General features: G+C 40.3%; 1 protein-coding gene across 3 annotated transcripts in view; it reads left to right on the forward strand.

Moving 5' to 3' along the window:
• Positions 1-8,894: 8,894 nt before the first annotated feature.
• LOC121286914 (protein FAM124B) overlaps positions 8,895-12,558 on the forward strand; it is a 50,781-nt gene continuing 47,117 nt past the window's right edge. For 2 of the 3 annotated variants that reach the window (XM_041204205.1, XM_041204185.1), the window contains exon 1: positions 8,895-9,058. Coding sequence is in view for 1 of the 3 variants with exons in the window: in XM_041204185.1 (XP_041060119.1) it covers positions 8,982-9,058 (77 nt within the window). In the remaining 2 variants the exon portion in view is untranslated. Of the gene's footprint in view, positions 9,059-11,854; positions 11,972-12,558 lie in introns of those variants that run through there. The other variant, XM_041204213.1, reaches the window with a different exon arrangement.

The following is a 12,558-nucleotide window of genomic DNA, read 5'->3' on the forward strand; positions in this document are numbered from 1 at the left end:
GGGTGGTAGTGCCACACAACATGATCAAGGGTATCTTCAATGTGAAGACAGGACTTTGTCTCCGCAAGCACTGTGCGGTGGTCACTCCCTACTAACACTGTCATGAACAGATGCATCTGCATCAGGTAGATTGCTGAGGATGAGGCCAAGTATGTTCTTCCTCCTTGTTGGTTGCCTCATCACCTGCGGCAAACCCAGTCTAGCAGCGATGTCCTTTAGTACTCACACGGCTTTGTCAGGTGTGGTGCTACCAAGCCACGCTTGGTAAGGACATTGAAATCTGCCACCCAGTGTATCTTCTGTGCACTAGCCATCCTCAGTGTTTCCTCCAAGTGGTGTTCAAAGTGGAGAAGTACTGATTCATCAGTTGAAGGGGGAACAGTAGGTGGTAATCAGCAGGAGGTTTCCTTATCCATGTTTGACCTGATGCCATGGGACTACATGGGGTCCAGAGTCAATGTTGGAAACTCCCAAGGCAACTCCTTACAGAATGTATTGCACTGTACCGTCACCTCTGGTATGTCTGTCATGTCATTGGACATATCCAGGGATGGAGATGGTGGTGCCTGGCATCCCCATCCTCAATGATGGGGGAGTGCAGCACATCAGTGCAAAAGATAAGGCATTTGCAACAAACTTCAGCCAGAAGTGCTGAGTGGATAATCAATCTCTGCCTCCTCTTGTGTTTTCCAGCATCATAGGTGTCAGTCTTGAGCCAATTCAATTCACTCAACATGATGTAAAGAAATGGCTGAAGGCACTGGATTCTGCAATGACTATAGGCTTGGACAACATTCCAGCAACAGAACTGAAGACTTGTACTCCAGACTAGCTGCACCCTTAGCCAAGCTGTTCCAGTACAGCTACAATACTGGCATCTACTTGGCAATGTGGAAAACTGCCCATGTATGTCCTGTCCACAAAAAAGCAGGACAAATCCATCCTGGCCAATTACCACCCCATCAGTCTACTCTCAATCAGCAAAGTAATGGAAGGGGTTATTGACACCTTAGTATCAATTGGCACTTACTCAGAAACAACCTGCTCACTGACGTTCAGTTTGGGTTCCACCAGGGCCACTCGGCAACTGGCCTCATTACAGCCTTAATCCAAACATGGGCAAGAGGTGAGGTGAGATGAGAGTGACTGCCCTTGACATCAACTCTGCACTATTGCTTGAGAAAAAGAGACATGTCTAAGCTTTTCAGCTTGAACTCGTCAGGACACTCGCAAGAATACCAATATAATGGGAAATCAATAATTTATACTCCTTATGTGAAAAGAGTGCTGATTGGTTGGCAAGTGGCATTGCCATAGAGAATGCACCATTGATGGTGAATGACCAGTTAACTGCCAGGCATCATTTGAAATTTAAACCAGGCAGCTTGACCCTGATTGGTCAAGTCATTGTCCTGAGGAATGAACCAGCGAATGGCTGTCACTTACATTGCATCTGTTTCAGATGAACAAAACGTGTACATATTCTTTCTGTCTACAAAGAACAGTGCCCTATGTATTACTTACTATATGTAGCTTCCAGTACATGCAAATGCACCACACTGCGAACCTGACTGACAACTTTAAATTGGTTGTCAGCATAATTCTTAGCACATTGGACAACACATGCTAAATAATCCTCAATCGTGGAGACACATGCTAAATAATCCTCAATCGCGAAGCCACATCTAATGTTGGACACTTGAGTTTTGCAAGCACAGGCTGAATGGGTACAGTCTGTACCCTGCCTGTTGCGAACAGCGGCTGGGACGTGCTGTCTGAGAGGATCTGCCAGTCTTTGGGACGTACGGTCCACATTCCTAGCATCAAACTGGTACTGAATTTCGTATACCGCGTTACTCATTAGGATCGAAGGCAGCACCCTGCTAATGGTGAATACCACTTGTGTTGCATGAACAGCTAGCTTCACCTGTTGCTCAAATTTTTGAGAGACCTTGCCCTTCCAGGGTAATCTGAGGTAGACTGGGCACTTTTCAGGGCCAAAATTGACGGCCTTCAGCCCGTTTATGAATTTGTGTGATATACAATGTGAACTAGTTGGAGTCATACCTAGCACAAAGGAAGATGGTTGTGATTGTTGGAGGTCAGTCATCTCAGTCCCAGGACATTACTCAGTTCCTCAGAGTAGTGTCCTAGGCCCAACCACCTTCAGTTGCTTCATCAATGACCTTCCCTACATAAGGTCAGAAGTGGAAATGTTCGCTGATGATTGCATAATGATCAGCGCCATTCGCAACTCCTAATATACTGAAGCAGTCTGTGCCCATACGCAGCGAGATCTGGACAACATTCAGGGTTGGGCTGATAAGTGGCAAGTAACATTCGTGCCATGCAAGTACCAGGCACTGATCATCTCCAATAAGAGAGAAAAACTAACCATTGCCCCTTGACATTCAATGGCATTACCATCTCTGAATCCTCCACTATCAATATCCTGGGGGTTACCATTAGCCAGAAACTGAACTGGAACAGCTGTATAAATACTGTGGCTACAAAAGCAGGTTAGAGGCTGGGAATTTTGTGGAGAATAACTCACATCCTGACTCCCCAAAGCCTGTCCATCATCGAGAAGGCATAAGTCAGGAGTGTGATGGAATATTCTCCACTTGCAGCTCCAACAGCACTCAAGGAGCTCAACACCATCCATTACAAAGCAGCCTGCTTGATTGTCACCCCATCCACCGCCTTCAACATTCACTTCCTCCACCACTGATGCACAATGACAGTACTGTGTAGCATCTACATGATGCACATTGTAATATAAGGTTCTGTGAGAATGACTATGTTGCTTGTCTGTGGGACAGCTCTCCTAATTTTGGCACAGATGTAAGAAGGACTTTGCAGGCTTGACAGGGCTGGGATTTGCTGCTGCCATTATTGTTTCCGGTGCCTAGGTCAATGCTTGGGTTGTCTGTCCGGTTTCATCCTTTTTTTGTATTCTTTATAGTGGTTTGATACAACTGACTGGCTTGATAGGCCATTTCAACCACATTGCTGAGAATCTGGAGTCGCAAGGCCAGGATGGCAGATTTCCTTCCTTAAAAGAATTAGTGGACCAACTGGATCTTTGACACTATTACTGAGATTAGCTTTTTAATTCTAGACCAATTAACTTAATTTAAGTTCCATCAGCTGCCATGGTGGGATTCGAATCTGTTTCCCCAGAGGATTAGCCTGAGTCTCTGGATTACTAGTCTGATGGAAGTACCACTATGTCACCACCTCCCCTATGTATTAATCAGTTTCCACCATGGAAGAACTATCTTTGAGAAAAGTGAATTTTTGAATAAAGAGGAGTATTTGAATTTTATTGGAAAAAAATCATCTAGAATTGGAAATAGTGTGTCAAAATCTAGTTGCAGTACAACAATCTAATCAGGTGAATTCAGGTCAAACAAAATTAAACAAACTCCGTTTAAAAATTTAATCCCAGGACTCTAATTTGCATTTTCAACCCTTCATCTATGACACAAAGTGCTTCCTGGCTAATAGGTTTCAAATACTTGAGTAATAGCCCATCTGAATGGAAATCAAAGTTATGCACTACAGTGAAGAATGTTATTACACCCTGGCAGTGATGTCAAAACTATACCAAAATTGTAAAAACCCACTATCTGGCTGCAAATTGGTTTAAAGGCAAATAGGGCGGCTCCATTTAATTGTCCAGTATTGGAGTGATCCCTTAGTTGGAAAACACAGACTAGAAGCTTTCATTGCTTGATCCATCTTCATTCCAAAATTGCGAGGCTGATCTTTTGTGGCACACTTAAGATGATGAGCTGGATTTGAGATTTCCACAGAAGAAATAATGCTATGTCCTGAAATATTCACATTTGTAAATATTATACATTCCTCGACCCCTCAGAGGCATTCTTAGCCACATTCTGCTCCTAAAGTAGGCTCGTGAATGTGATTAATTTAGCTAATAACTGGGTAGGTTTAGTCTCACAGGATTAGCCATTTTAGCTTTAATGAAGTTAAATACTTATTGTAGCATTGAAACTTATGATATACCAAATCTTAGCACTGCATTGAAACTGCTCAAATTTCAGTGCAATAAATATTTTGCTGTAATGTTAAAATGTTTAATTTCACAATGCATGTGTTTTAGGAATATAACTTTTAGTTTTAGGAAGTGAATTTTAAACGTAGATTAATGGAAACATCTGATTGAGAAACTGGTAAACAATCCTTAAGTGTAATTCAAAAATACCTGGGGTAATAACAGTTTAATGGGGAAGTTTTAGGGTAAAACTTTATCGGCATTAGGTGGAAGGTTACAATCAGATCAGCCATGATATTGAATGTCGGAGCAGGCTTGAAGGGCCAAGCGACCTACTCTGTCACCTAGTTCATATATATGTTGCTGGGATGGTGGTAAAAGTTATTCCACCTAGGATTATAATGACTACTTTGAATCCAACTGGAGGAGCCAGTTTTGACAGTTTTAAGACACCTTGGAAAATGCTTTGAAGTTGGAGCCTAAACTGGGGAGCTTTCAATTGGTCATGTAGGTTCCCCAGGTCAAAGGAGCTAAAAGCAACTTGTAAACACTGGGATTCTTGGTGGAACCAATAAGGCTCGTAAGAGGGCTGTTAACTCCATTGGAGAGAAATTATTTATGCGGGTCACAGAAAATATTTAGGTTTAAAAAAATGTTCACTTTTGTCTGGAGTATCCCAGAGTATGCCACATTGCCATGGGGATAGGTTGTGGGGTTTAGGAAGGTTCCTTTGTTTTAATTCGTCTGTGTATTTTCTCAGAGAAACAAGCAGTCAGCTTGGCTGGAGCTTGGAGAAGGCAGAGATAGCCTGCCAGGAGTTGTAAAGCAGGTGTAGGACCGAGAGCTGCACAGGAGCTGTGGGAGTAGATGGGGAGAAAGCAGTCTCTCTCTGCCTAAAGATAGGACATGGCGCATAGAAGCTATTAAGAATGAAAGGTCTTTCTGATGTTTAAATCACTAAGCACAAATGCAGGGAGACCCAAGCTTGAGATGAGAGATCCACAGTTAAGGTTTTTTGAAGGAAAGTTGGAGGTTCACTTGGCCAAAAACTAATTGAAGGATCCCCATGAAATCTCATCTCTGAGAATAGCTAGAATATTAAGGAGAAATAAAAGTGAATTCTGGAGAGCTGTGGCATATTTGGTTTGGTTCCAGAAGGAGAAATGAGAGAATGTGCGAGATCCCAGAATGTATAGGGAAACACTTTGGCGGAATTAAGAAGTAAAGGGATTTATATTGGCAAACTCATTTTTATTAGCACTTGTTTTGTTTTATCTTTTTATATACAGTAAAGTTTTTTTTTTAACTTGAAATCCTGTGGCAGTGTTATTTCTGGGTGTTTGAATTTCTTTTTAAAAGTTGATGGTCTACCTCAAGGTCATAACAATATATGGATGGTGAAATGTGACTATGTCGATGGCTTTTAGAATCTCTATAGGCAGCATGAGGCCCTCCTGTGCTGTACAATTTAATGTTCCGATGGACATTAAAACATTTTTTGATGAGGAATTGTGGAATTCAACACAGCCTCCTTCTGCAATGACAACACCTTCAACCTATAACCGATTTCATTATAGATGAAGTTACATTTCTACAGCCAATCATAACTAGTATTATGACACCGCTGATGGTAAAGGCTGAGTTGTTGAAATCTCAGAGGGAAATTTGAAACAACTGTCAGTGAGTATCTTTCAGCTCTGGAGCCTTGCAGACAGACTTGAGGCTTACAGAATGGAAGCTTTAGATCTTAGAATCCCTCCTCATTTTTCCAGGAGCCTTCTCTTCCTTTATACATATTTTCCTCATTGAATGCAAATTCTCATTGTCACTAGGTTTTTTTTAAAAAACTTTAAATCTTCTAATGATAAAATCCTTTCATAATACCTACTATACTAGTAAGCTTTTATGAAGTAAACACACTGTTTCTGAGCTTCACCTGGTTAGGTGTAATATTTCACCCACTCTTTTGAATGTTTTATTTTAAAATGCAAATTGTCCCTCTTACACCTCACCACCTATTTCCCTATGTTTATCTGATTACCATTTCAAACCTACTTCTATTCATCAAAGCTTCCTAGACCAACTGGCTTTAATCCAATTAAGACACACACACATTCCCAAACATAGACACAGACACCAATAAACTCTATTTTAAAATAATTTCCAATAACATTATAGACATTATATCTCTTTGACAGTAGATTGACACTGGTTTACTTGAACAACCACCAAGAGACATAATCTGATCTTTTTAATATGCTGGTTAGGGGTTAAACTAAGTGCTACAAGAGTAATGTATCCCTCTTGTGCTGAGAGTCCAATATGTGTCAAAGGTAGACTAACTTTCTACAACTGTTTGTGGTTTAATACTCTTTAATGCCAATATTTGTCTTTTCTACTCAATTAAATTTGGCTTACATTGTCATTTTTTTTACCATGTAAATGGAAATAATTAAAAAGTATTAGGGCATGAGTTACATCTTCATCTCAATGTTCTGTATTCAGTCAGTTATAAAACTGCTATTGCTTGGAACTCACTGCAATTGAATTAAATGGAATTCTACTCTATGCAGAAGTTCACAGAATTAAAAATTTGCTGTATCAGGACATCTGGGGTGTAGTAATCTAAAGTAAATCTGCCTATAATGTATTGCTATTTGTGGGAAATGGCTGTGTGCAAAGGGGCTACTGTGTTTCCCTAGATTTTGAGTGTCTACACATCAAAAGTACATCATTGATGTGAAGTGCTTTGAGTGCAAATGTTTGGGGGGAGGGGTGAGAGTGGGGATTCAAAGATTGAATATAATTATTTTGACTTGCATTGGTTACTTGTCACTCTGCTATGAAGTATTGTATACCTGCGTGCAAATGTTTTTATTCATTCTCCAGATGGGGGTATTCTGACAGGGCTGGCATTTCTTGTCCTACTCCTTGTTGCCCTCAACAGATAGTGGGCCATCTTGAATCTCTGCAGCCCAATTTTTATTCTTTGTAGTGGTTTAGTACAAGTCAATGGCTTCTTAGGCCACATCAGAGCTTAAGAGTTAAACCACATTGGTCTAGGGCTGGAGTAACACATTGGACAAACCAGCTAGGCTTGGCATATTTCTTTTCCTAAAGTATATTAGTGAATCAGTTGGATTTTTGGAAAAAACTGCCAATTTCAGGATCATTTTTAGAGATGCCAGTTTTCAATTTCCAGATTTTTTAAACTGAATTGAATGTGTAGGGCATTTGCTCCATTCATCCTGATGGCAGAAATGTGGAACATAATCTAATGTGGGAGCAAACTAAATCACTGTTCCTGTGGTAAGTAGCATGAAGAGTTACTGTGTAATTTCATGTTGCCTCCAAAAGAAGTACAGACAGATGGAAGAAAAAACTTGCATTTATCTAGTGTCTTTCATGATTTCAAATGTTTTATGATTTCAAAATTTGAGACAACACTCAATGGGAGATGTAATTAATACAAAAGTTGACTGTGATGAAATACAGGAAGACATTAATAAACTCGGTGGTATGCAATTTCCAATTGACAAATGGACCTCAATGTAGACATGTGTGAAGCACCTATATTATCTTTAGATCCCTTTGCTCCTATACCTCATTCAGACACTTATTTTCTAAGGATACTGCTACATATGTTACTAAAGGTAGTGATGCAGGCTAATAAGGCCATAGAAAAATAATTAAAGAATTGGTGCTCATTTCTGGAGGGATAAAATTGAAAAGCAGAATAGTTATGTTAAATTTGTTTGGGACCTTAGTTAGACCACAGTTGGAGTACTATGAATAATTCTGGCCTCCATATTCTAAAAATAATAGAGGTAGTGGAGAAAGTACAAAACTGATGTACTGAAGGGATAACAGAACTGAGAGGTTATACCCATCAGAAAGGATTGAACAATTAAGATCAAGCTCTTTTTGAGAAAAAAGGAGACAAAGGCTGCTTTCAGGTCACTCTTTGAACATTATAAAAGGGTAGTCATGGAGATGATGTTTCTATGTAAGGGGTGGGGGGCGGGTGATGGTGGTGGTGGAAGTGGAAGAAGACTAGAATTTAGGACCATAAATATAGGATAGGCATTAAAAAATCTAATAGAAAAATATATTTACAGTGTGAGAATGTTGAGTTCATTACCACAAGGACTAATTGAGTTAACTAGTGAGGATACGTTTAAGGGGAAGCTAGAGAAGAAGAAAGGGGTCGAAGGATATGGATGGAAGGAGGTGTCAACTAGTAGACTCAACTTGTTTATTTATTGTAAATACTCGTCAGTAATGGGCTAATTAAGAGCCCAATACATACTTCATTGGACAAAGTTGAGAGCCTGGACAGAGAGAAATCCTCCCTTGTGAAGTTTCTCTTAGCGTACTTATGGGTTTCCCTACTTGACCAGCTGTGAGCCTGTATTCGATTCATATAATTAAGCAGAAGAATTTTCCCCTCGGAGACAGGGTCGTTATGCTGGATTTCATAAACTAGAACCTTCCCTGCATTGCTATGAACCTGCATACTTGTGTATCAAACGTCCAAGACTGATAGATCTTTGATTCTGTAGCTTCCAAGCAAGCATAGCTCCGGCAACCAATGTTTGCCTGTCTGTACTCCGATTATTGTCATCACAGCCTGCAGCAATGATTGTGTCCTGTTTACAGCAGTTACTGAGAGCATTCACTTTTTCTTGTCCTGTACTCCCTCTCTTTTTCTGCCCTTCTTTCATTTGCGGTTAAAATAAAGCGTATAAGCTGCTAGATAAGCAGCAGAAAAACACACGCCTTTAATTTGAATTCCATATCAAAGGCAATGCCGCCTGTCTGTCAGCCATGGTGACGTCAGTGGGCGGGATGTGTTACTATTATCAACCTGCGGGGAAACAATGAAAGCGAACCTTGAAGCTCGGGCGCGCTGACCAGCAGAGTCCAGCATACTGACCAGCAGCGTCCAGCACAGTCACAAATGCTGCGCAAGGACATGATGAGAACCAGGATCGCGGCTGTGGAGGACTGTGCAGATTCGGGAGCTGAGACCGGAGGGTAAGTGAGGGCCATTGTCAGCTCCTCTTCCTGGGCCCATTGCGATTCAAAGGGTGTGTGATGATTTGGGGGGGGGGGGGGGGGAGGGGCGGCTTGTTCCACTGTCTCCAGGCGGGGCACGACAGGGGGCGGGGGAAGCAACAACAAAAAAGACTTCTGATAGAGTGTGCGGAAAAGCTTTGAGTTCCCCTATTTTATACTTGAATTTAAGTAAAATGAAAAGGGAAGAACGCCCCTTTTTAACGCTTCCTAGTCAACTGACGCGGTCAAACAGGTTTGCTACGCTAAGTTACGGTAAAGTGAACCTGAGTTTGGGAAGATGAAAATTAATGCCTCTTATACAGAAGGAAGAATCCTTTTCTGGGTGAGGCTGGTGGTCAGAAAGTTTCTTCCTACAAGAAACTTCACTCAATGTATAATAGGCTGCTGGTCGAAGGAAGAATTTTCCAACACGATTAGCGTTGTGAATAACTGGATTTGTAACAAGCTACTTAAATGGGAAGTCCCGGCGTTTTTGTCCCGGACGTTATGTAATTTTTTTCTTCCTTTGTGAATGATGCATTTCAGCATGCATTAGATCACCGTAGTTTGACGCCACTTATTAACAACACGAAATGCCACCGTCTGAGCCAAAATGAAATGCATATGGCGCGACTCTAGCAGTTTTGAAGCAGATCAGGTTTCTAAATTAATAACATTAACAATAAGGAGTCTGACATAATCAAAGAATCTCCACTAAAATGGTGTTAATTGCATGGCAGTTGTGAATTCGCGATGCATTCACACTGTCCATGATATTACAATAATGTTCGGTTACTGATATACTATGAAAACAGAAAACTTATGCCAGTGCTGTTTCGGCAATTAATGTGTGGTCTCGCGGTTTAAATAGAAATCTAAATCAAAATTCAGAACAGTGATTAAACAGTAGTTGCCCTGGTAACCCCCAGGCCATTCAAGTTCAATTTCTCTGTACCGCATTGGCGCATTCACTGCCTCCTTTGTATACTATTATCAAACTTCAAACACGAAGAACTTAATGTTTATTTTTTTAGCCGATGAAGCTTCCAATTAAGCATCAAACAAACAGCTTTCTTCAGTGAATGTACTGAATTGGACATTTTCCTTTCAGACCCCAACTGTATGCGCTGCATTTTCGTTTGTAGTTCTGGTGGTGTTTTGTTTCACTAAGCATAGAACCAGCCGTCGTGAACTTGTGTTTTATACCTTTAATATTCCACAAAACTAGGTCCGTACGTGAACCATAGTCAATTAAATGATTTCTTCCTGAGATTATTTGAAGATCTGAGTTTGCTGATTTAAGCTACTTCAATGTTTGAGTCCGACAAAACCATGTGCTTTCAGACAAGTTCGAAGTAGCTCAGGAGCTCGAATCCTAGAGATTTTACAAAACAGTAAACATTGTGACCAAATATAAAACTAAACATTTTAACGATTTTTCAAAAACACCTTCATGTATTTTGTGCAGATGGTGCCATTAATATTGAGGAGTGCTTCCTATTTCATTCATTAAAATGGTACTGGAGGTGACTTTCAGCCTAGATTGCCTGTGGCAATGCTCGTTCCCCAAAGGAACGATAAACTCCAACCTCATTTGATTGATCTTTCCCTGTACCCTTTAAATTTTTTTTATCTAATTGCATTTTAAATGTCCTGATCAGCTCAGTTCCAGTTGACAGTTGCAGTACAGCATTTTTATCATATAATGCTTTGGAAGAAAAAAATCCTTTCTAATCTCCCATATGCTTCTAGTGAATTGCATATAATGCAAAGGATCTTGTATAGAATGACTATTTTAATCAAATCTTGTTTTAAAAAATTATTGCAAGGAATTAATTTGACCTTTGTTGATCAGAAATTTACAGGAATGAAGTTAATAATTAAAATGGAACTTTGTTTCCCTTGTCCAGTTATTTAAATTCAATCTCTTCAGAAAAGGATGTGGAGAAATAAATAAAATAGTCCAACTTGGACCTTGTGTGAGATGTTTAAATGTTGCTAACTTTCTTGATCCCTCTCATTGGGCCAATTTTAATTGTTCCTTTGCTGAATGCTCTTGTTAAACAGATGGAAAGACGTGGAGGATTTGATACAGGGCTAGAGGTTAGCAGGTTTAAAATGCTAATGTACAACTGTTGATTAGAGAATTGAGGAAGAATCTTGGGCTGGTTTAACTCAATAAATGAGAAAGAAAACTTCAGATGTGGCAAAACTATATTTAAGCAGATGCATTTTCTTAAAATGTTCTTTTTTCAAACAGTGTCTAGCCTATTATATTTAAAAAGAGACTGGAGTAGTGAATTAGTCACCCTATTTTCCTCTTTCACTCCAACACCCAACTCTACCTTCCAGAAAATTCATCAGTAAATCATTGCAAAGGAACATAGGAGCAGGAATAGGCCATTCAGCCCATCAAGCCTGCTCTGCCATTCAACATTTTCATGGCTGATTACGCACTTCAATGCCTTTTTGCCACACTAACCCCACATCCCTTTACATCTTTGGCATTTAAATATCTTGTCAATCTCTGCTTTAAACTTACTCATTGACTGAGCTTCCACAGCCCTCTGCATAGAGAATTCCAAAGATTCACAACCCTGTGAGTAAAGAAATTTCTCCTCATCTCAGTTCCAAGTGGCTTCCCTCTTATTTTGAAATTGTCTCCCCTGGCTCTCGACTCCCCAACCAGGGCAAACACCTTACCGTATCTACCCTGTCTATCCCTTTAATTGTTTTGTAGGTTTCGATGCGATCACCTCTCATTCTTTGAAACTCTGGAGAATACAGGCCCAGTTTCCCCAAACTCTCTTCGTAGGTCAGCCCTGCCGTCCCATGAACAACTCTGGTGAACCTTCATTGCACTCCCTCTGTGGCAGTAACATCCTCCCTAAGGTAAGGGGATCAAAACCGCAACCACTACTCCAAGTGCAGTCTAACCAAGATTCTATTCAATTGAAGCAAGACTTCGCTACTTCAGTACTCAAATCCTCTTGCAATAAAGGCCAACATACCATTAGCCTTCTTAACTTCCTCAAGATGTAGATGTTTACCAAAACATGCAGATTTTTCAATCATTACTAAGATTATTGTAGTATCTTTTTTAGAATTTTTGGTTCATTGTCCTAGCAGGCTATCCCATAAAGTCCCACTGTGTCTTTCCATTTGAAGCTGCAATGCAGATAGATCTTTTAAAACACCATTGACCCTGTTTTCATGAACTTTTACTAACTGGAGAAACACACAGTGCTTATTAGAATATCTTATTATAATATCAGGAGCTTACCTACATACTAGGTCAAACAGCAAGCTCTGTAATCTGCCTAGACTGAAAGCAAAGAGATAAAATGCAGTACATCTTGATCAGGGAACTACACCGTGCTGATGATACCGTGCTAGTCACTCACACACAAACTCAGCTACAAAGGCTCATGGATTATCTCTCCCATGCCTGCAATTTGTTCTCCCTTATTATAAGCATC

Source organism: Carcharodon carcharias, chromosome 2 (assembly GCF_017639515.1).
Source record: "Carcharodon carcharias isolate sCarCar2 chromosome 2, sCarCar2.pri, whole genome shotgun sequence".
Taxonomy (NCBI): Eukaryota; Metazoa; Chordata; class Chondrichthyes; order Lamniformes; family Lamnidae; genus Carcharodon; species Carcharodon carcharias.